Genomic DNA, 26,134 nt, shown 5'->3' with positions numbered 1-26,134 from the left:
ATTGTACGTAAAAGTGTAAGTTATACCTCAATAAAGTGTGGTGGTAGCAGGTATGTATCATCTACATACATCTGACCATTTCTCACCACCTTCACCACTACCTCTTTGCTACTTGGACTATTACATTAGCCTCTTAACTAGTATCTTTACTACCATTTTTAGTCACAACAGTTCATATTCCACAAAGTACCCAGAATAATCTTCTTAAATGTAAATCATATTATACCACTTCCCTGCCCATATCTCTCCTGTGGCTTTCAATCACACTTAACATCCAAAAGACCTTACCATGACAAGGACGTACATGATCTAAACCCCACTCCCACTTACCTCACAGACATCATCATTTTACCCCTATTTCTACTATTTCCAGATTCATTTGCCTTCCAGATACTCCTAACACACACCAATCTTGTTTCCAATTAATTATTATTATCATTTTAATATTTCAAAAGTAGGTTCTTCACATCAAGGCTAATATACCTCTAATCTCACTCGATTAAATGGTCAACAGAGAAATGCTTGCTTAATCCACACAGACATGGTTCTGAATGAGTACTTATTAATGTAATTTGGACTTTATAAACTCTAGTTAATACTTAAAGTGCATGTAGCATTCTGATGTCCAATTGGAAAACTAAATTGGATTCAGTTACAGAGAGCCTAGAACATCAGATTAAGGAGTTTATATTTTATCTAACAGGCCAGCATGACAAATTTAAGCATTGGAAAGAGCTACTCTGTTTACTTTTCAAATCCTGAGGTCACAAGGTTTGCAAAGAAGTGTGGAATAATAGAAAAATTGAGGAGTTACTTTCAAGGATATATACATACTTTTTTGTATCTCTAGAATTTTGAACCATTAACTGTATTATCTATTTTTAAAATAAATTACAATTAAATCTATTTAAACCTATATTTAAAACCAAGAAAAAGAAATTCTTGTATGACAGAAAAATAAAAACTATGTTTTGCCTTAAGAAAAATGTAAAATATTTTAAATACTTTTTGAATGTTATACTAAGAATCAAATAGAAGAAATATAAAAACATAAATAAAATATGTTCATATATTTAGGTGATGCATATACATACACAAAAAACTAAAATACATGATCATACATAATGGTTCTTATCATATAATTAGGGAGGTCCTACTAGAATTAAATTCTGCAACTAAACTACTATAATCACAACTTGCCAACTTTCAAGTTGTTTCCTTTAATACCTGAACAGCCATTGAGGGCTCATATACTGAAGACTTCCCTCAGAAATCTAAAGGCCTGCAGATGATAAAAGAATAGGATAAGAAATAAACTAGGATAAAACAGAGAGCCACAATCTCTTTCTCTCATATTCATCTTCAGTGTATTCGCAAAAATAGCACTTGCCAAAAGCTACATCAGTTAAGCAAGCTTAATAATAAAATAACTTGGGGACAATAATAAGAGTAGCAGATATAAACTGTTATCATCTCAAAATTTGCCAGAGCCTCTACCTGGCAATCAAGGAGTGATGAGGAACAGGACCTCAGAGTATAGGGTTCTTCTCTCAATTAAATAAATGTCATTCTGGTATTTGTTCCTGACCTAAATCCTAGAACCACTATATCATGAAAGAATCAGGAGTGGTCCCTGTTGAACTAAGGGAACTAACACTGCATCAGCCAGGGCAAAGGTAAACACCATAAATGGCAACAAAGAGAAAGTAGAAGTACCAAACCCTCCAATCTATAGAATCCATCCTTTGATCAAGGGCAAAGTACTGTGAGTTTACTCATGGCCTAGATCTAAAAAGGTCTCCCCCTTAAACCCTTACCTTCATCCTTTTATCTAGCTTATACCCCATGACTATAACTATGACAAGAACATGGCAAAAGGTTCTCCTCTCCATAACCACAGAAATAACACATTCTCCCCTAGAAAAATATATCCTGATTCCCATTACCTATTTCATCAACATACTATGCCTTTTCTGAATCTCTTGAGTTTCATCTTCATTCTTTTGAGTTTCAAATTCATACAAAAGTCAGTGTATTTTAAGTGTACTTTATCCTGAAGTCACAAATGAGCACTTGGGAAGGTTGAAAACATTACTTTAAAATACTGCTTCTTCAACTTTAATATGCATACTGTGAATCTTATTAAAATGCAGATTCTGATTCAGTAGGTCTAAGGCAAGGCCTGAAAGCAGTTCCAACAGGTTCCCAGGTGTTGCAAATATGCCTGCTTCTCAGAAAACACTTAAAGCAAGGTTCTAAAAGGCAACGGCACCTATATATACACAGGTTACCTCCAAAGGCACAACTCCAATAGCATGCTAACTGCTCTTTCTCTTTAGAGTTTATTACTTCTTCTCTAATTTATAGCAGATGTATTTTCTTATCCTCTCAATACCTGCAATTTATCTTTAATGCTATTTCCAATGTCTTTCCTTTTATTCTATTGGCATCTATAACTTTTCTTTTTCACCTTTTATTCTTCCATACCCCCAAAATAATAAAAGTAGCTGATAAAAAATTTTCTTACTATGTGCTCAAGTCTTTCTTATACCCTTTAGATTCTAATTCAGCACACACATATCCAATAATTTAAGGCTTCTTGTAAAGATCAAAATGAGTAATGGAAAAAAGAAAGAAAGAAAACTATAGGATAAATGTGTAGAAATTGGGCCTAATCTGTATCACAGGACCATATGCAAAGCAAGGCGAAGGAATACTAACTAAAAGTTATTATGACAAATTTTTATATATTTATAGAAAAGATTTTGAAGGTCTATTTAAAGATCCACTTATAAATAAAATTCCAGTACATCAAACAAATATGTTATTCTTTAAGTCTGTCATCTTGTTAGCTTGAAACTATATTGTTAAATGAGAGGGAGGAAAAAAGCATAATACTTAGAACTAATGTCTGAATATTTTAAAAATCCAAATGTTTCTAGTGTTAGGGCCAGATCCTATCATAAAGATCTAGTTTAATAGGTGTACCATAATGGCAACCCCTAAAAATAATCAAGCTACCTATTAAATTATAATCAAGTTAAATTTTCATTCTTGCTTTCACCTTGAGACACATTAACAATAACTTACATACTTCTCAAGAATAAATACAGGATGCTGTAAACTGTGGGGAAGAAACAGATTTTGTGACTAAAGAATCACGTGATATATGATTCTATTTCCCTTAAGAAAAGAGATTTTAATTTAACTATCTTTAAGTTTATATTCCCAGTATACTGCCAAATTAAGAAATATTTGTAATCGGGATCTTCCTCATATATTCTCTCATTTAGTTAATAGTACACCCAGGCTTCCAAGTCAGAAACTTGGGTGTCAACTCAGACCTTTCCTTCGGACCACTGACTGAAATGACCACCAAGTCCTACCCATTTTCTGTCCTTTCCATTCCCTTAACCACTGCCTTAGTCTAACCCTTTTCCCTCACTTTATCTATTTCAACAGCTACCCTAACATCACCGTCTCCAGTAACCCTTTCCACTATGATCCTTACTTCATGCTGTCATCAAATGATTTTCCAAAATGCCAAACCAATATCTCTTCCACTTAAAACCTTTCACTATGTTCCCATGTATAAGTGCATAAAACTTTTCAGCATCTGAATCCTGCCTGCCTCTCAAACACCATATCCCACTGCACCACCCCCATCCTGCACTTTAAGCCCCATAATTATTAAACTACACTGTTTGAATTTCCAGCACACCCTATGCTATTCATGCCCCCATGCTTTTGCACAGGCTCCTGCTTCAGTATACAATAGCTTTCATTTCTTTCCCCTTGGCTTCCTAGCCAACTAAGAATCTTCCAAATCCCAGCTCAGATCCCAGGAAGCCATCCCAAGACCATACCCCCATCCTTAAGAGTTAAGTATTTCCTCCTCTGCCAACTCTGTAAGTAATAATGACATTTGTTGAATATTCACTATGTGCCTGATTATGTTCCAACCATTTTACATGTATTAACTCAGTTAATCTTCACAATTACCCTTCCTAGGAAGTGGTACTATAACCTGTCCCCAAGGACACCTAACTGTTAAATGATGGAGACAAATTAAAATCCTAATATCATACATATTTATATTATTACTATTACACCTATCACAGTGAATTTATTTACATGTTGTCATTACCCTGAACTTTGAACTCTCTGAATTATATTCAACTCAAAAGCCACAGTACCTAGCATAGATAGCCAGTACATGCATTTCTTGAGTTGCATATAAAATAATATTCCTAACAAGTTCAAAAGAAATGTACTCAGAAACTAGTTTCCAAATAAATATTCAAATATGCTGTAAAAGTTCTAGAGTACGGCAAGCTATTTTTTTCATCTAATAAAAAGAATGTCAAAGAGAAAGGTTAATATAGGCATGAGATTTTAGTCCTTGTGGACAATGAAATAGACTTATTTTTGCAGTAATACTGCTTAATCACTGCAACAAATCAAAACCCAAAGGACCACTTGCTTAAGGTTAACTTTTTTTTCTCACTAAAAAAGAATTCTTCTTATCATTCAGGACAGTGAAAAGAAAGCCCTCAATTTACTTTGCTCAAGTGGAAAGAAGCAAATCATAGACCAGCACTACTAATTGCTTCCTTAAGTCTGGCCAAGAAATGTATCCCATTAGGCAATTAAAATAAAACAGGGTTGCCTGACTAAGCATATAACAAAAGAATTTCTAAGGTTATGTGGACTGGCATTCAAATAAAGAAACATTCTTTATTGTAAGAAGAAAAAAATCAAGAAAAAAAATAACATAGATAACCACCACACAAGAATACAGACTTTTAGATTAAAACATACGTGTTACATGAAAACATAGGAATATGTTTATAATATTTCAATAGCCATTTTGTCTTCTTAAAGTTATAAAAATCAAAGTTATTCTCACACTAATGATGAAAGACCTTAAGACCAAATCTACAGAACTTAGTGTGCTCTCCCAGTTACAGTCCTCTGAGCCACCCTGAGGTACAATAATTAAAACCCAAAGGAACAGTACCAGCAAAAACAATAGACACATTACCTGTTAGAGTAATCTGCACCCCGCCCTGCTTCTACACACTTGTACAGTACAGATAGGTAAATCTGCTGTCAAAAAAAGCAGTTTAGGCCACAGTGAGTTTAGGCCACAGCAGAGCAAACTCTACCCCCAGGCATATCTTACCATTTCTTGGTACACTCCACCATCAGCTCCTGGTAAGAGGCCACAAACTGGAACTTAGATGCATGTTTTCCTACGCGCTGCAGTCTCTTCCAAACTGAAGCCATGATGCTGTTCACTCAACACACTGGAGCAGTTCTGGGTTAGCAACACAGCAGCTTGAACAAAGCAGAGGGTCCAAAGCAAAAAAAGCTTTGCATGTACGTCTGTACTTTTAATAACTCAACTACAACTTGAAATGATGTTTGGGGTCCATAAGTCTTCTCCCTGTTTTACAGGGTAAATCCCATCTTAGATGAATGGCCCAGTCAAGAACATTGTGATATACATGACAGGATGAGTGAGTGGAGGTTCCCTCACGAAGACATCACCATCCCACCTCACAGGCTATATGATGTGTACTCTGGAGAACTGAAAAGCAAAACAAAGAGAAAAAATATGAGGAGAGAAGCATGACAAGTGACTAAACCACCCATGTTAGATAACACTGCAACAGACAACCCCAGTTCTCCGCATGTTTTCCAAACAATGAAACAAAACACCAACCTCAAAAGCCAGTAACATCAAGGATATAAGACACCAAGGAAAAAATGACAATTCACACCGAAGATGTGGAGCAACACATCTGGTAACCAGCATTAACAACAATCCAGAGACGCAAGTCGGGGCCCTACCTCCGCCTCCTAGCATCACAGAAGGACAAGCAGAGCGGGAAAGTGAAGGGATGCTGTTTAATATCTACGTCCAGTCAGAGGGAGACGCAGAATATTTTAAAATAAACTTTTGTTTTTCATCCTATAATTAATAGCCTCGACTCCTAGAACGTATGCTTGGAACAAATTAAGGAGCGAGGAGGAATGCTGATGTTGAGTCGGAGGGAGAAATGGATGGTGAAAGAGAAGTGGAGGAAAGGCAAAGGGAGGGCAACGTCCCAGCTCCAGGCCACTGGGCTCTCCTTCACCTTTGCTGCCACCAGAGGAAAATGGAAACTCCTGCCTGGTCGTGAAGCAACGACCAGCGGGGCAAGTGCACCGTGCGGGGTGCAGAGTGGGGTGCCTCCCTCCCTCATCATCCTCAGGGAACAGTGCGCCCGAGCGTCCTTTACACAGGCACCCAGCCCAAACCCCAGCCCCAGCCCCAGCCCCCAGCGGAGGCAGGCGGTGACTCGCCCGCGGTCCCTGTCACCCAGGCGATGCCAGAAGACCCCAGCCTGGTCCCCAAGCCCCGGCCCTGCCTCACGTCCACTCCCGCCCCCTCCTCACACCTCCAATCAAGCTGTCTGGCTGAGTCTGGCCCCGTACCCTCCTCAGCGCCGCTCCTCCGTCGCCGCCGCAGCAGCAGCCGCCGCCGCCGCCGCCACCGAGTCCTCCATCCCCGCCGGAGCCACATGGAACAGCCGAGCCAGCCGTAGCGCTCAAGGGAGCCGCGGTCTGCAGCCCCTGAGGCGGACGGCGTGCCTCACGCCCGCCCCCTCCCGGACGGAGTCGCCCCGCTACCGCCCCCCACCCTACAAAACACTGCCAGAGCCGCCGCTCAGCGCCCAGCACCCCCTCCCCCGCCTTCCTCCTCCGCCACCATCATCATTACCTCCCCCGCCGCACCTCTCACACTAACCCTACCCACGGCGGCTGAACCTCCGTCCGCCCCGCCGCCATTGGCCAGGACGCGCGCTTGCCCCGCCTACCTCGGCGGCGAGCCTTTGAGCAGCGGGAGCACCTTATTGGACAATTTGGGTGCCCATCTCAGGGGCTCCGCCTCCAAACTCTGAAGGTGTTTTTCCCCAGCCTAAACCAGCACGCCAATCTACCCTTTTAATTAAAAAAAAAAAAAAAAATTGGAACCCACTAAGGACGATCCCGCCCATTCATTCCTCTGATTGGCTTGGAGACGGAAGCGATAGGCAGGAGGAGTAAAGAGTGTTGATGGTGAACTGGAATATGGTTGTTGAAAGTGGATGTCTGTCAACCGCGAGCCGGCTGCCGGGCGGGGTTTCTGGCTTGAGTCTGTGGTAGCAGGGCGCCGGTCTGCTTTGCTGCAGCTGAGGACAGTGCTGCTGGGATGGTTTGCTTTTCCTCCTCCTATCCCCACCCTAGGAGCTGGGTAGGCCGTCTCCTCCGCCACTAAACTAAGGTGTTCGTGCACAACGCCTTGTTTTTACCGCAAACTGTGAAGTAATGGCCCTGCCAGCCTCCGCGTAACATTCAGTTAACTGCTCCTGAACGGGACTCAATGGCACAAACTAGACCCAAAGTATTTACGGTGCAATTTCTTCCCATTCTGATTCTTCAACATTTCTTTGATTCTTGGTTTCTCCTCATCGCTGTGGGTCTTTTTTCCTTGGTAGGAACTTTACATAGATTTGGGAATGGCTGGCATATAAAAAGAGGATGAAATAACCTAAGAAGAGTCTGAGGGCAGCGATACTTAACCTTGTTAAAAGAACCAAGGACCCTTTTGGGAATATAATGAAAGCCCACAGACACTTTCTCAAGGAGGAAATGACTTTTCAGTCACAAATTTGCTTTCAATTTTAGGTGTTTCATAAACATCTGGTGTAGAGAAAGAGGACAATGGAATTTGGGGGGAACCAACATTTAGGAAATAAGCAGAGTAAAGTGGGAAAGGCAGACGAGGAACGGTCGGAAAAGTGGGAGCACCCTAAAAGCAATTGGCAAATAGTCTGAAAAAAGAGGGAAGTTCACATGAAAGGGAAAAAAGCAGATGGTTATTCTTAATTAAAGAGTTATTCTTAAACTTAATAAGGATGGGAAACTAGGATGCATGGACAGAGCTTGAAAGGCGTTAAAGTATAGAGAAGGATTCTTTGAGAGGCTCAACAGAAGGTTAGTGATAGGTGAGAACTGAGCACGTCTGCAGAGATATCAGGGAAAGGGGACAGACATTGATGAATCAACAGAGAGGGGGAGATAGAAGGCTTGAATCCAGTATCTAATTCTATTTCCATTTCCATTTCATTAAAGAAAGTGAACTAACGTGCATTGGCATAGATATTATTTATTTTGCTATAGTGTTAATTTAAAAATATTAAGGCAACCATAATAATTATATTGACTCATTTCGTGTACATCTTAGTAAATCTGAGTGGTTATTGAGTCACTACAATCTACAGCCATTATGATCTCATACAGTCATAAAATCTGCATCATTAACAGACATTAAGTGTATGGGGGGTTTTAAATGGCTAATTTATAAAAATGGTCAAACTATTTTAATTTAAGTTGCCCTTCAGCAATGACCCCAGGAGGGTTTTGTATCCTATTTATTATTGTTCTTCAGAAGTCTGGTTTCTTTAATATTGATCTGAGAGAGAGAGGAAAGGAGAGAGACAGAAACATCGATCTGTTTCTGTATGTGTCCTAACCAGGAATCAAACTGGCAACCTCTGCACTTTGGGACAATGCCCTAAGGAACCAAGCCATCTAGCCAGGGCATCCTAGTCTCTTTATACTCTGTCCCTTCCTCAAAGAGAGAGAGAGACTTTCTTTTGTAAAGAAATTACAGTCGTCACTCCTCATATTGTGGTTCACTTTTCCCGGTCTCACGGTATCATGGATTTTAAAATTGTATATATCTAATTTTGTATTGCAGATTTTTCTCTATATCGCGGAATTTTACGGTATATAAGTATTTTTATATATTTATTATTTTAATTATTTTGCAGTAAAATAAGCATTTTCTAGCCTAAAAAATTGAAAAGGTTTATAAGAGTGTGGGGAGGGTTTATAAAGCCTTAAAATATATATCAATAATAAATATAAGGTCACTACTTTGTGGATTTTCGCCTATCGACCGGATTCTGGAACCTAACCCCTGCGATAAACGAGGGACTACTATATCTTAAAGACAATCAGTTTTAAGTAAGAATCTTTCTTTAAAAAGGGGGGGGGGGTGCCTGGCCGGTTGGCTCAGTGGTAGAGCATCGGCCTGGTGTGCGAGAGTCCTGGGTTCGATTCCCGGCCAGAGCACACAGGAGAAGCGCCCATCTGCTTCTCCACCCCTCCCCCTCTCCTTCCTCTCTGTCTCTCTGTCTCTCTCTTCCCCTCCCGCAGCCAAGGCTCCATTGGAGCAAAGTTGGCCGCGGCGCTGAGGATGGCTCCATGGCCTCTGCCTCAGGCACTAGAATGGCTCTGGTTACAACAGAGCAATGCCCCAGATGGGCAGAGCATCGCCCCCTGGTGGGCATGCCAGGTGGATCCCGGTTGGGCGCATGCGGGAGTCTGTCTGACTGCCTCCCCGTTTCCAACTTCAGAACAATACAAAAAAAAAAAAAAAGGAGAAATAATGTATGCTTGATCCCCAAGGAATCTTTCTCAAGTTGTATGAAACTTTAAGAGACTAATAAAGAATTTCTTAAAAGATAGCTCTTTTTATGGGAAATATTTTTCTTGGATATAAACTCTTCTCTTTCATTCTTGCTGCAAAGGTAGCTAAGAAGAGACCAAGGAATTAAAGCAGACCTCACACTGTTCAACTGCTGAGCTCAAATTCTTAGGCTTGGCACCTGGAGGCTCCAGAGAGCAGCTACTTATTCTCTCATAACGTTTTTTAAATAACCTGTCTGCTAACTAAATATATTGAAGAACCTTCAATATAGAATATTTTAATGTCTTTTGTCCATGTAACTGGTAATTATTAAATATCAACTGATTGCCTGACCAGGTGGTGGCACAGTGGATAGAGCGTCGGACTGGGATGCGGAAGGACCCAAGTTCGAGACCCCGAGGTCGCCAGCTTGAGCGCGGGCTCATATGGCTTGAGCAAAGAGCTCACCAGCTTGGACCCAAGGTCGCTGGCTCCAGCAGGGGGTTACTCGGTCTGCTGAAGGCCCACGGTCAAGGCACATGTGAGAAAGCAATCAATGAACAACTAAGAAGTCGCAACGCATGAGAAACTGATGATTGATGCTTCTCATCTCTCTCCGTTCCTGTCTGTCTGTCCCTGTCTATCTCTGCCTCTGTAAATAAATAAATAAACAAAAAATAAATAAACTCATAATAATTCTTCCCACACCTTATTGGTGTTTTAAACTCTTAAAAATAATATTTTAAATATCAACTGATTATTGATCATATTAAATATTAGTAATACATAAAAGTTATAGCTCCTATTCTCAAAGAGTTTTCAGAAACATGTTCAGCATGCATGCAAGGAAGTAATAGGAATTAATTAGCCCCTCTGAATACTAATTTCCTATCTTATCAAAGGAATACTTATGCCTATTATTCTGGGATATTGAGAAGATACAAGATCTGTATGTAAAGGAACTGGCACATAATAAACAGTCAAAATGGCCATTGATAATGTACACTATTGTACTTAGTAGCAAACATAAAGAGTCAAGAAAAAAACAGACCTTCAAACAATACATGGTTATTATAAACATTACTACCTCGACTAAAGGATTTCCAAAGAAACAAGTACATTATACCAACGGTAGAACATCACTGATTATGTGGACTCAGTATTTTATAATATTTACTAAGAATTCACTTACCCTTGATCCTCATAAGTACCTTTTTATTTTAAACAGAATGTGATTATATTTTTCAATACACAACTTGGGTACAACCAAAAAAATATAACACCACAGTAAAATAATAACAAGAAATATGATATTTTGTTCACAATGCATGAGAAAAGTTTAACATCTTTAGTCATAAAGGAAGACTTAGAAACAGTAATAAAGACAGTAAGAATCCAAGAACCGGCAAACAAGAAGTGAAATAACACAGGTGATGATTTAGAATATGATGACTGAGCTGAACAATGGCAGAATGTCTCTGTAATACCACACTGTCAAAAACCAAAAACTCTGATGTTTAATGGTTTTGCAGTTTTGTGCACTTTGAAGTTTGAGAAACCCTGGGAGACAGATTGATGAGGTATGTCCACAATTAGGAGGATTATGACAGTTTGGCTCAAAATATAAAATTTGGGATATCCTCAGCCTTAGCATTTCTAACTCATTAAAATTATCTCAACAAATTAGCTATACAATTTGAAAATGATTTATATAAAAGCCTGTTTACTGCAAAGAACATAGGGTACCAAAATATGGGCCCAAAACACTACTTGTCTATCAATTTGATTATTAACACTACCCAAATGTTGTACAGAAAATAGTTAATAGTAAGTAACAGCATAGGGAATATATCATGACTACCTTTCATGTTGTATATTAGCTTCTACTGGCATGCTAGAAGTTACACTTTTCTTGAGGCTCCCACTCCCCTTACCCACTAGCATGTATATCCTATTGACCCTCCCTCTTCCAAGGAGGAATTGCCTACTATAGTTTTGCCTCCTTTTTAATCTCTGGTTTATCAGGTCTTGATTTATCATTTCCTTCTGTCCTAGGCTTAATCTGTATACACTAGACCTGTGAGTAAAAGTTAGTTTAATTGTCCTGTCCATTGATCCAGGTGTTGATCACAAATGTTATAGATGTTTTGTTTAACAGAAACATCAACATTTAAATTAATTTTGACTTTAAATATCATCAAGTTTACCATGAAGATAGAATATGACAAAATAAGTGGAAAATACAATCCGAACATTTTATATCTTTTTGCCATGACAGTTTTGAAATAGAAATTATTTTTAATGAAGCAGCTTTTCTAGTCACTGTTTCAGAAACCCTCAAGTAGGGAATTTAGTCTATAAAATGCAACCATAACCTTGAATTATCATTCCTGGTGATAAAATTTATATCTTTAGGTTTTAGTTTTTACAGTAAAAATTGTCAAAGGTATTATATAGCAGGATTTAACTACTAACAGTTTATCTGTGCCTTCATCATAATAATAAGATTTACTCCTGATAATCATGTTGCAGGGTTTTGCATTGTTTTCCAATTACCATAACAGTTATACTACACAATAATATTACCATAATTTTTAACTGCTAATAAAGTTATTTCTTTTAAACCTATAGCAAACAATTCACTAACAATCCTACCGCAATTTTTATGGACTTAAAAAACTCATTGCCTGACCAGGCAGTGACGCAGTAGATAGAGCATCAGACTGGGATGCAGAGGACCCAGGTTTGAAACTCCAAGGTCACCAGCTTGAGCGCGGGTGCATCTGGTTTGAGCACAGCTCACCAGCTTAAACCCAAGGTCGCTGGCTTGAGCAAGGAGGTCTCTTAGTCTGCTGTCACCCCACCCCACCCTGTCAAGGCACATATGAGAAATCAATCAATGAACAACTAAGGTGCCATAATGAAGAATTGATGCTTCTCATCTATCTGTCCCTATCTGTCCCAATCTCTGACTCTCTCTGTCACACACACACACACACACACAACAACAACAACAACAACAACAACAAAAACCATTCACCGTGGCAGGTTAATACTTTGAAATGTTTACCAACAGCTTTTACAGTAGTTGTTTTTCCAGGAATCTCTTTTTATTCTATGGACTTTCCCCTCTTATACCCACCACAAGACACCCTCATCATCACATCTCACTTAGATTTGTCTTTGCTCATTGTTTTAGGAAAGGAGTAAAAGAATGCAGAGAAACAGAATTTTTGCTTGATTTTTGAGTTTCAAAATCCTATCCCTTTCATGAGTAATATACAATAACCTTTACCCACATATGATATTGAACACTTTAAATGTGGCTAGTTCAAATGGAGGTGAGCTGTAAGTATAAAATATACACCAATTTCAACGACTTAGTATGTAAAAAAAAGAATAGAATATATCTTATTAATAATTTTTCTATTGACTAGTTATTAAAATAATATTTTGGATATATTGGGTTAAATGAAAGGCATAAAATTAATTTTACCTATTCCTTTACTTTTTTTAATGTGGCTACTTGAAAATTTTTAATTATATATAAGTACTCACATTATATTCCTATTGGACAGTGCTGGCATAGAAGCCTCCGAAATCTCCAAGAATATATCAGAGGCAATAATGATATTTACAATGTGGATACTCAAAATGTTAACAGTAACACAGCACAGGCATTAGATAGTTAACGTGGATGACGGTCATAAACCATTGGTGCGGGTATTCTGTTGTGTACCAGCCAAAGATCAGCCCTGATTTCAGAGTACTCTCACTATTCTGTATCATCCTCTCAGTCTGACTCTTCAAATTACTAGAGATAATTTTATAAGAGTAAAGTCACAGCCCACAAATGCTTTATGCCAGGGTGAATGCAGTTATCAGAGATGATTTGCACATTGCAAGTAAGTACTGGGATTTTTGCAACAAAGGTTTGAGTTGGAATTAGGATCCCTTTTTTTAGAAAGTCTTTGCTAAATTCAATAAATTCATCTATAAAATCAATAGGAATTCTTAACCAAGGTTTGTTGGTCATTTTCCATGAAATGTTAAGAGCTGTTCATGAATTATAAAGCATAGACTGACCTCTGCTTTTTTTTCTGTGTTTTCAATAATTGGAATATATTCCTGGTAACCAGATATAGCATTCAACCAGTGTTTTCCTCTAAGTAATTCCTGGTTGACTATATGTAGTATGAACAAGATAATATAATTAACATATTTTGAAATAATAAGGCTAGACACGAAAGGCAAGGAAAAATCAGTAGGAATATACAATCTTGGAGGACACTGAATATATCCCCCACCCCAATGTAGTATTCAATCAAAAGCATTTCCAGCTCAAACAAGTGCAAAAAACGGCAGCCAGCTGAAATCAGGCAGAACCCCACTTCCCAGGGCACTGGGCTTGAGCCAAGGAAAAGTAGCCCTGTTGCAGAAACCTGTCCCAGATGAGTAGAGTTAGAAAATAAACCCAACTTCCAGAGGCCAGGATTAACTCATGCAAAGTTTGGGAAATCTGCTGGGCAGGGCGAGGTTGAGAAAAATTCCAGGGCAAAGGCAATCACAAGGAAATCAGAAGAAAGCTGCAATATTGTCCCAGATCTCTCGTTTTACAAGTCACCGAATTAGTGACTGGGTTTACAGAGAAGAGAACATAGCCAGCTAAGCAAAGAGGACCTCATGAGAGCTTCTAGATATTTGCTCATATTTTGTAACAACTTTTGGATGCTATGATTAAATATTCCCAATAATATATCTTTGCTATCATTCTCCCAGGAAAGAAAATCAGCTGTTGAGCAAGAGTTGAGTTTTTGTGCCATTGTTCAGTCCTGAAGAAATCCTGATATCTTTAACATTAAAAACAATGACATTTTATGCCTGAAATGATGTATAGTCTATTTTATTTTAAAGGCTTTTTTTTTTTTTAATTATTTACTTATTTATTTATTTTTACAGAGGCAGAGATAGACAGGGACAGACAGACAGGAATGGAGAGAGATGAGAAGCATCAATCATCAGTTTCTCGTTGCGACTTCTTAGTTGTTCATTGATTGCTTTCTCACATGTGCCTTGACCGCGGGCCTTCAGCAGACCGAGTAACCCCCTGCTGGAGCCAGCGACCTTGGGTCCAAGCTGGTGAGCTCTTTGCTCAAGCCATATGAGCCCGCGCTCAAGCTGGCCACCTCGGGGTCTCGAACCTGGGTCCTTCCGCATCCCAGTCCGACGCTCTATCCACTGTGCCACCACCTGGTCAGGCTGTATAGTCTATTTTAGATATTGAATATAGTGCTAAACTATACTAGTAGAGAAGGAATTATCTGATATTATTAATGTCCCACTTCTCATTTCATGAACTTAATTAAGCACCTTTCCTCCAATAACCAGTGTATTTCATTGTAGAAAAGGTGAGTGCTGTACGTGTGCATCTTTCTTTACACAAAACAAGCTAACAAGATGCATATTTAGAGGTCATAATTTAAATGTATTTTTAAAAACTCATTCTCTCCTTGGACAACTGAATCAGAAACAGGAGGCCTATTTGTAGACTGTTCAACATCTTTTATTCTTGTAATAACATAACTTCCTAGCTACCAACCAAGCTACCTTGGGCATGCCTCTTTTCCAGATTACATCACACAATTTACAAAATAATAATTAGCAAAATCCTACAATTGTCAGTGATAAACAGAGTAAGCTGTTGAGTGCTTAGGTCATACATGTTATGCCCGAAAGTGGAACTGCTACACTGCGTGTGTGATACTAATTGCTCTTTAACACTGTATGCTATGGGTATTTGCAATGCCCAGGAATATTATTTGATCAAACAATTTTGCCAGCAGTTCATTCTGCTTCTCTTAATATCTTATTAATTTTCAGCTGGTTTTGCAAGCGTTGAGGCAACAGTGTAATTTATACTTAGTGTTGCTACAAGAAGTATGGCTTTAAATGATAGTTTTATGATTTTAATTTTTTTAGTGTTATTTTTAGGAAAAACCCATTCATTTACTAACAATTATCTAATTAATATCACTAAGTGTATTTACTAATCTCAAAGCATTATGCTAAGTATTGGGAATGCAGCACATCAAAAGAGACAAAATCCCTGTCCTTATGGAGCTCATATTCCTCATCAATTAGAAACTATTATTTGATATTTGCTTTGGAAAATTTCAGTTGGCTGTGCTTTAACAATGACACAAAAAACTAACTGATAAAAGTGTTATAAAAGACAATGCACTGCATTAATATTAATACATAGGCCAGCCAATGAAATTCAGTTCGCAGGTATTTATTGTTATGCTTCCAATTTACACCTTTATTTCTTGGTGACTGCTTGTGCAAAGTCACATATAGACTTGTCACAGCTCATACAGATTTATAATTTGTACTACTGTCCTGTTTACAATTTATGATTATTTCTTTATTTAAATTGCATTTACATTACTATTTTATCATTATTTTTATGTTCATTGAATCACTTTAGAGAAATTGATCCGTTTAAAAACATTATGGATATAAAATAATGCTATTGTAGCTATAAAAATACAAAATCAGCATGTGCCAAAATTGAAATTACATTGTCTAAGTAAAATAATCTGCAATTTGTTAAATGTTAGCCAAAAACAATCTGATAAATGCATATATAGCTCACATGGCAACTTTTTTTTTTTTTTTTTTGTATTTTTTCTGAAGCTGGAAACGGGGAGAGACAGTCAGACAGACTCCCGCATGCGCCTGACCGGGATCCACCCGGCACGCCCACCAGGGGCGTCGCTCTGCCAAGACCAGAGCCACTCCAGCGCCTGGGGCAGAGGCCAAGGAGCCATCCCCAGCGCCTGGGCCATCTTTGCTCCAATGGAGCCTTGGCTGCGGAAGGGGAAGAGAGAGACAGAGAGGAAGGAGGGAGGGGGGTGGAGAAGCAAATGGGCGCCTCTCCTATGTGCCCTGGCCGGGAATCGAACCCAGGTCCCCCGCACGCCAGGCCGACACTCTACCGCTGAGCCAACCGGCCAGGGCCGCAACTTTTAATAAGAATGTCATAGGAGTTTAAGCAATACACATCCATCCTATTTGATTTCCTTTTTTTGACTCCTTAAAGTAATTTTCAAAATATAAGATAATAACAGCTTATTTTCACTCCCCTTTACTCAGAACTATTTTAGCTCTTTTCCTCGATATTCTTAGAGGTAAATAATTAAAAGTTGGCTTTTATTTTGTATGTGTTCTATAATTTTTAAACACTTTAAAATATATCCATAAGAGAATAAAGACTCAAAGAGAATACATAAATAACTTCACGTTATTCCTAGGAATAGTTTCTGTACTATATACAGTGTGTCCATAAAGTCATGGTGCACATTTGACCGGTCACAGGAAAGCAACAAAAGATGACAGAAATGTGAAATCTGCACCAAATAAAAGGAAAACCCTCCCAGTTTCTGTAGGATGATGTGGCAGAATGTGCGCATGTGCAGATGATGACATAACTCCGTGTATATAGTGGAGCAGCCCACGGCTATGCCAGTGAGATGTGGACGGTACAGAGGAAAGTTCAGTGTGTTCTCTGGCTCGCTAAATTCGAATCCGTGACCAAAGTGCAATGTGAATATCAGTGCGTTTATAACAAAGCGCCACCACATAGGAATAGCATTACTCGGTGGGATAAGCAGTTGAAGGAAACCAGCAATTTGGTGGAGAAACCCCGTTCTGGTAGGCTATCAGTCAGTGACAAGTCTGTAGAGGCTGTACGGCACAGCTACCTAAAAAAGGAGCCCTAAAAAATCTGTGCGTGAGCCCACATCGAACTGCACTGAATAGGTATGAAACTGGGAGAGTTTTTCTTTTATTTGGTGCAGATTTCACATTTCTATCGTCTTTTGTTGCTTTCCTGTGACCAGTCAAAAGCGCACCATGACTTTACGGACACACTGTATATAGCATAAAAAGGAGGAGGAGTTTTCATTAGTACCTTTTTTTTTTAAGTCGATATTCTTTTTTTTAAGGTTTTATTTATTCATTTTAGAGAGAGGCGAGAGAGAGAGAGAAGGGGGAGAAGAGCAGGAAGCATCAACTCCCATATGTGCCTTGACCAGGCAAGACCAGGGTTTCAAACCGGTAACCTCAGCATTCCAGGTTGATGCTCTATCCACTGCGCCAGCACAGGTCAGGCCCATTAGTACCTTTTATGTGCTTGAACTGCTTTACTCAGATTTAAGACCATAAACTTCATGGACCTGCTGCATATTTTCTCCATCATCTTCTAATTTCAGGTTTATGTTTGACTCCTTTCTTATTTTCATATTTCATATGGAAGATTTTGATTTCTGCTTCAGTGTCAAATCAGGTAGTTCAAAGAAGGAAATACCAAATGCCTACTAAAGTTTTGACTTAAAAATAAAACTATACATTTCAAAAATGTATAAGTCACAGTTGAAGACCTCAAGGAATATCAATTTATTTCAGAGAATAATATGTACAGATAATAAAAGTATAAATGATAAAGAATGAAATAGCTTATTAAATATTCAAATAACAGTCTAAGACGAAATCAAAAGATAAAAGAAGTCCATTATTGTACTGTAGTCTGAAGAGAATATGCCAGGTACAGTACAAAGAACATAGGACGAGGCTGAAGTTAGGAGAACTGGTTACTGTTGCAGCTCTGCCACTAATTGTGTCATCCTAGGAACTCACATAACTTCTCTAGATCAGGGGTAGTGAACCTTTTTATACCTAACACCCACTTTTGTATCTCTGTTAGTAGTAAAATTTTCTAACTGCCCACTGGTTCCACAGTAATGGTGATTTATAAAGTAGGGAAGCAACTTTACTTTGTAAAATTTATAAAGCAGAGTTACAGCAAGTTAAAGCATATAATAATAATTACTTACCAAGTATTTTATGTTGGATTTTCGCTAAGTTTGGCAGAATAAATCGTTATAAAACAACTTACTGTAGTTAAATCTATCTTTTTATTTATACTTTGGTTGCTCCGCTACCGCCCACCATGAAAGCTGGAATGCCCACTAGTGGGTGGTAGGGACCAGGTTGACTACCACTGCTCTAGATGGAGGAGGGAAAGTATATATAGTTGAGCCTTGAACAACATGGGTTTGAACTATATGGGTCCACTTATACACAGATTTTTTTTTATAAATACATACAGCACTATAAGTACATTTTCTGTTCCTTATGATTTTATTAATGATGCTTTCTCTTCTCTAGCTACTTAACTGTAAGAATACAGAATATAACACATATAACATAAAAATATGTGTTAAACAACTATTTATGCTATTGGTTAGGCTTCTGGTCAACAGTAGGCCATATATTAGTTGATCCTTCTTCTTGGTATATACCTGAAATTTTTGAAAACACTTTTACATAAAAATATATGTACCCCTGAACAGAACGGAGAACCCAGAAATAAACCCACAGCTCTATGGACAACTGATATTTGACAAAGGAGGTAAGGAAATACAATGGAGTAAAGATAGCCTCTTCAACAAATGGTGTTGGGAAAATTGGACAGCAACCTGCAAAAAAATGAAACTAGACCACCAACTTACACCATTCACAAAAATCAACTCAAAATGGATAAAAGACTTAAATGTGAGCCATAAAACCATAAGAATCTTAGAATAAAACATAGCAGTAAGCTCTCCGACATCTCTCGCAACGATATATTTGCTGATTTATCTCCACGGGCAAGAGAAATAAAAGACAGGATAAACAAATGGGACTGTATCAAACTAAAAAGCTTTTGCACAGCCAAAGACAATAAGAACAGAATAAAAAGACAAACTACACAATGGGAGAACATATTTGACATTGCGTCTGATAAGGGGTTAATAACCAAAATTTATAAAGAACTTGTAAATCTCAACACCAGAAAGACAAACAATCCAATCAAAAAATGGGCAAAATAAATGAATAAACACTTCTCCAAAGAGGATATACAGATGGCCAATAGGCATATGAAAAAATGCTCAACATCATTAATCATTAGAGAAATGCAAATTAAAACCACAATGAGATATCACCTCACACCAGTTAGAATGGCGCTCATCAACAAAACAACACAGAATAAGTGCTGGCAAGGATGTGGAAAAAAGGGAACCCTCCTGCATTGCTGGTGGGAATGCAGACTGGTGCAGCCTCATTGGAAAACAGTATGGAGATTCCTCAAAAAATTGAAAATCAAACTGCCTTTTGACCCAGTCATCCCACTTTTAGGAATATACCCCTAGGACACCATAGAACGGTTCCAGAAGGAGAAATGCACCCCCATGTTTATAGCAGCATTGTTCACAATAGTGAAGATCTGGAAACAGCCCAAATGTCCGTCAGAGGACGAGTAGATTAAAAAGCTTTGGTACATATATACTATGGAATACTACTCAGCCATAAGAAATGATGACATCGGATCATTTACAATAACATGGATGGACCTTGATAACATTATACGGAGTGAAATAAGTAAATCAGAAAAAAACTAAGAACTATATGAACCCATGCATAGATGGGATATAAAAATGAGACTCAGAGACATGGACAAGAATGTGATGGTAACAGGGAGTGGGGTGGAGGGGTGGGGAGGGGGTGAGGAAGGAGAGGGAGGGAGTGGGGGGAGGGGAGGGGCACAAAGAAAACCAGATAGAAGGTGACGGAGGATGATTTGACTTTGAGTGAGGGGTATGCATCATAATCAAAGGTCAAAATAATCTGGAGATGTTTTCTCGGAACATATGTACCCTGATTTATCAATGTCACTGCATTAAAATTAATAAAAATAAAATTAAAAAATATATGTACCCTTATGTTCACTGCAGTATTATTCACAATAACCAAGACATGGAAGCAACCCCAGTGTTCTTTAATACATTATTGGATAAAAATGTTACATCTACACAATGGAATATTACTCAGCCATAAAAATGATGAAATAGTGGCATTTGCAATAACATAGATGGCTCTTGAGAGTATCATGCCTAGTGAAATAAGTCAGACAGAAAAGAGCAAGAACTGTATGATTTCACCCATATGTGGAATATAAAACAAAAAGCAACAAATAAATAAACCATTTAATATATACAAACAACCGAATGATGGTTGTCAGAGGGGTCAAGAGGTGGAGAAAGAATGAAAAGGGCAAAGGGAGTCAAAAATACAGTGATGGAAGGAGACTAGACTTGGCAGGGAAGAAGTGAGCACAAAATGGAGTATACAAAAGTTGTATTATTAAGTTGTACACCTGAAATGTATATATTGTTATAATCCAATGTTACCCCAATAAGTTTCATAGAGGAAAATTAAGAATAGCCAAAAAAAAAGTAGGCTATTAATAGTTAAGTTTTGTGGGAGTCTAAAGTTATACATGATTTTTCTAATGCATGGGGTTGGGTGACCCTATTTCCCATGTTGTTCAAGGGTCAACTGTATATATGTGTGTATACACACACACACACACACACACACACACACACACACACACACACATCTCCAAGTCAAAGCAAGCAGACACAGTTCTGGGACAATTGGTAAAAATAGAATGATTAGGAAAGAGAAGCTCTTTCCTCTGGGATTTGTAGCTATAAGAATGAGTATTCTGCTGCCAGTGACCTCCACTAGTAAATCCACTCGAGAAAGAAGCCAAAACCGAGAAAGCCAAGAAATGAAACAGAGAAAGAATTATCTGTAAATAATGGAATACAGGAACATGATACTTAACTACCTGGGAAAAGATTAGGAAAGATAAACTCTTAAGACCCCCCTTCTAGCTCTAATTGTATGATTAAATTTTGTCTGTCTTTACTAAATAGGTTCATGTGTGTGAAACCAAAAGGAGGCATTTAGAATTAGAATCTCTTGCTAGTTTCTTTCATTATAATCTGGTTTTTACTACCTTTTAAAGATTTTTATTCCCCAATTGGGGCTATTATTTTCAATGATTTTTATCTAACTTTAATTTTCTGATTGGTCAAAAATTGAAAGTGTATAGACACAATTCCCATAATCACATGAAGGCAGAATGGTGCCTGTTAGGGACATGGAAGATATTTTTTCCAAAAGGTAACAATTTCTAATTCATTTGTTTATGCCAAGCTCTAAAGGGAAGAGAAACTAAAAGTCAATTTTAGTCATTTTGTAAATTATCTATGATAAATTATAAACAAAAAAGCACTGATAGGACATAATTACTCATTATAGAATATATTGTTGATAACTTCAATGGCAGTAAAACCCAGAGTTCAATCTTTCCTAGTATAATCATTGAGTTTTGTTTGAACCCTCTTCAGAAACATCCATAATTCACAATGATTTATTTAAAGTGCTGTGAAGATTAAGATTACAAAAATAACGACATACAAAAAATTAATGCAAAAACGAATCCTCCACCTAAATGTCAACTGCTAAAATTATAAAACTCTTAGCAAATCTTTGTGACCTTGGGTTTGACAGTGGTTTTTTAGATGTGATAATAAAAGCATGAACAACAAAGGAAAAATAGATAAATTGTACTTTATCAAAACTAAAAACTTTCATATTTCAAAGACACAATCAAGAAGGCTAAATATAACCAACATATGGGACAAAATATTTGCAAGTTATATATCTGATAACAGACTTCTAGCTAGAATAAAGAACTATTACAATTCAACAAAAGACAAATAATCCAATTTTAAGGTGGCAAGGGATTTAAAGAGACATTCTTCAAATAAGATATATGGATGTCTAATAAGCACATGAAAAGATGTCCAATATCATTTGCTATCAGAGAAAAGGAAGTCAAAACCATAAAGAGATACCACATCACACCAACTAAGATGGTTTAACATCAAAGACAGACAATAGCCTGACCAGGTGGTGGCACAGTGGATAGAGCATGGGACTGGGATGCAGAGGACCCAGGTTCGAGACCCCGAGGCCAACAGCTTGAGCGCGGGCTCATTTGGTTTGAGCAGAGCTCACCAGCTTGGACCCAAGGTCGCTGGCTTGAGCAAGGGGTCACTCGTCAAGTGCCATGGTCAAGGCATGCATGAGAAAGCAATCAATGAACAACTAAAGTGCCACAACGAAAAACTGATGATTGATGCTTCTCATCTCTCTCTGTTCCTGTCAGTCTGTCCCTATCTATCCCTCTCTCTGACTCTCTCTCTGTATCTGTAAAAACAAAAAACAACAACAAAAAAAAACAGACAATAAGAAGTGCTGGTAAGGATGTAGCAGAATTGAAGCTCTTACACATTGTTCATGGGATTATAAAAACAATCACTTTTTTGAGAGAGAGGAAGTGAGAGAGAAAAGCATCAACTCGTTCCACTAAATTGTGCTATTGATTGCTTCTCAGATGTGCCTGATCAGGGCTCAAACCAGTGACCTTGGGGATCAAGCTGGCCCCTTGGGATCAAGTTGGCACTCTCAGTATGGAGCTGGTGACCCCAAGATCAAACTAGCAACCCTGGGCTGAAGCTGGCAACCCTGGGATTAAGCCAGCAACTTCAGCACTTCAGGAGGATTCTCTATCCACTGTGCCACCAGGCAGAGCTATAGAAACAGCCACTTTGAAAAACAGTTTGGCAGTTCTTCAAAATGTTAAACAGAGTCACCATATGATTCAGAAATTCCACTTCTAGGTATATACCCAATAGAAATGAAAACAATATCCATATAAAAACTTGTACATGAGTGTTCATAGCAGCATTATTCATAATAGCCATAAAATGGCCTGACCTGTGGTGGTGCAGTGGATAAAGCGTCAACCTGGAAACACTGAGGTTGCTGGTTCAAAACCCTGGCTTGCCTGGTCAAGGCACATATGGGAGTTGATGCTTCCTGCTCCTCCCCCTTCTCTCTCTCTCTCTCATCTTCCCCCCTCCTCTCTAAAATGAATAAATTAAAAAAAATTAAAAAAAAAAGAACCTTTAAAAAAAATAGCCATAAAATGGAAATAACCCAAATTCCATTGGCTGATGAATAAACTGTGGTATAACCATACAATGGGATGTTATTCAGCAATAAAAAATAATAAAGTACTGATACATGCTACAGCATGGATAAACTTTGAAAACATGCTAAAAGGCCAGTCACTAAAGACCACATATTCTATGATTCCGTTTATATAAAATGTCCATAATAGGCAAATCCATAGAGATAGAAAGTAGAGTAGTGGTTGTCAGAGGCTTAAGAAGAAGAAAATGGGGGAGTGATTGCTAATGGATAATGAAATGCTCTAAAATTAGATAGTTGTGATGGTTACACAACTCTGTGAATATACTAAAATATCCCCTTGAAGTGTGCACTTTAAATTGGTTATATGAATTAATGACATTTATGGTATATTATTTATATCTCAGAAAGCAAATATTAAGAAAAATAAAATGATATAAAAACAGACCACTGACCAAAGGCATTTACCAGTTATATTTTTATGCAACCACAATGAACCAAAAGTCACAAGACAACAGAATATTCTGGAAAACTCAGCAAAATATAATATTCTAAAACAGAAATTTAAAATGTGAAAGTGCCCTACACTTGGAATTAGAAGATGTGGGTCCTAATTATTCCTGGCCCCCAACCCAAGTTTGGAGGCAAAGTTTATCAGTTACCTCTGCATACCCATTCTCCTTTTCTTCTCTAACAATACAAATCCCAGATTTTAGCTAGGCCATTTCCATCCAGCTGAAGACTGCCAGCTTCCTTTGCAGCTTGATGTGGCTATGCACCCAGGTTTGGCTAAGTCTTGTGTGTATTTCCTGGAAGTCTCCTTAAAGGGAGGGAAGGCATCTTTTGTCTTCCCTCTATCCTGCCACTGGAATATAGATGGGTTGGCTAGAGTTCCAACATCTATTCTGGACTATGAGAATGAGGGATGGTAAAGTACCACGCTGGAGGATGCCTGTATCCCTCACAAATTTGTAGAGTTACTACACTTACCCTGAGCTGCCTACCATCAGACTTCTTTTTATATGAAATAGAAATAATCACATAAGCCATAGTTATTTTGTTGTTTTTTTCCCCTGTCATGTATAAAGGTATATAATCCTAATACATTGCATTTATGAAGAGTAAAGGCCTTTTAAATTGGTTTGGAAGAGCTTACTCTCAAAAAAAAAAAGTTAAAGCCTTTTTTCTGGATGGAACAACTTTCTAAATTAACCACAGATCATGCAAGGGCTGTTGATTTGATCTTCCAAAGGTTTTCAGACAATGGCAAAAATACCTAGAACTGTACAAGTCTATTTGTCATCACTGCACCTGTCTCCTCTCCCAGGCATTGTCATATCAGCTGAGATCAGCCAAAAATTCCAAACACTGTGGACTCAAATTTGATTAGTTTGTAGGGAGAGGGAAAAATCTTATTCTTTTCAAACAGGTTTCCAGTGGTATTCTAACTTCTTTTTCAGTCTACTCCAGTTTCCTAGCCTTGACTAAATCTGTATGGTTAGTTAAGCATTGCTTGAGCAGCATAAGAACAGATGCTAGTGGGTGACAAAGTTTAAAAAGCATACATTTTTGGCTACTACAATTTTCTATGGCTTTATATAGTTAATATTTGTTCAAAATCTTATTCAATCATTATTTTGAATTATTCAATTCAAACCCTATTATCAAAAACACATGCATTCATTCTATCATTCTGAGGTGGGCTTTTTAAACTACTCCAAAGGAGACACCCAGAATCTCCAGCCAATAAGTGCTATACTGTAGTGACTTTTAACCAGACTGCTTTCACAATTTCCTAGATGACTAAAAGATGTGATAATCCACCTACTCTTGGGAACCTGAAAATTTCAAGTATTATAGACAATACCAATGTGATTAAAAAACAGATTTAAAGCCCTGGCCAGTTGGCTCAGTGGTAGACCATCAGCCCAGCATGTGGAAGTCTTGGGTTTGATTCCCAGCCAGGGCACACAGGAGAAGCACCCACCTGCTTCGGCACCCCTCCCCCTCTCCTTCTTCTCTGTCTCTCTCTTCCCCTCCCACAGCCAAGGCTCCATTGGAGCAAAGTTGGCCCCTGCGCTGAGGACAGCTCCATGGCCTCCACCTCAGGTGCTCAAATGGCTCTGGTTGCAACAGAACAATGCCCCAAATGGGCAGAGCATCGATTGCGCCCTGGCGGATATGGCAGGTGGATCTCAGTAGGGTGCATGAGGGAATCTATCTCTCTGCCTCCCCCGCTTCTCATTTCAGGAAAAAAAAGTAATAATAATAATAATAATAGAAAAACAGATTTAAGCCTAACCTGCGTTGGCACAGTGGGTAAGGCGTTGACTTGGAACACTGAGGTTGCCGGTTCAAAATCCTGGGCTTGCCCAGTCAAGGCACATACAGAAAGCAACTACTACAATTTGATGCTTCCAGTTTCTCCCCCCTTTCTCTCTCTTTCTCTCTCTCCTCTCCTATCTCTAAAAATCAATAAATAAAATCTAAAAAAAAATAAAATAGACATAATTGCATTTAAAAAATTACAGTTTGTTGAAAGTCCAGAAACTTTTAAAACAACATCCATTCAAATTCTTAGCCATATGAAGAAATACTAAATACTAACGAATTCTGACAAATAACCATTTTTCACTTCCGAAAGTTATAAAGTCTATTGCCTTGTTAGTAATAACT

The 26,134-nt window shown here is 38.2% G+C and overlaps 1 protein-coding gene across 7 annotated transcripts in view; it reads right to left on the bottom strand.

Annotated features, from left to right (window-relative positions):
• EHBP1 (EH domain binding protein 1) overlaps positions 1-26,134 on the bottom strand; it is a 591,964-nt gene that overhangs the window by 393,299 nt on the left and 172,531 nt on the right. For 4 of the 7 annotated variants that reach the window (XM_066267216.1, XM_066267221.1, XM_066267220.1 and 1 more), the window contains exons 1-2: positions 6,484-6,679; positions 5,186-5,593 (exon numbers count right to left, since the gene is read on the bottom strand). In XM_066267216.1, coding sequence (XP_066123313.1) covers positions 5,186-5,289 — 104 coding nt within the window. In that variant the 5' untranslated portion in view covers positions 5,290-5,593; positions 6,484-6,679. Of the gene's footprint in view, positions 1-5,185; positions 5,594-6,446; positions 6,680-6,769; positions 6,790-26,134 lie in introns of those variants that run through there. The other 3 variants (XM_066267219.1, XM_066267217.1, XM_066267218.1) reach the window with 3 other exon arrangements.

Source organism: Saccopteryx bilineata, chromosome 3 (genome assembly GCF_036850765.1).
Source record: "Saccopteryx bilineata isolate mSacBil1 chromosome 3, mSacBil1_pri_phased_curated, whole genome shotgun sequence".
Lineage (NCBI taxonomy): Eukaryota > Metazoa > Chordata > Mammalia > Chiroptera > Emballonuridae > Saccopteryx > Saccopteryx bilineata.
Note: the sequence above shows the minus strand (reverse complement) of the source record. Positions and strands in the feature narration are given on the sequence as shown.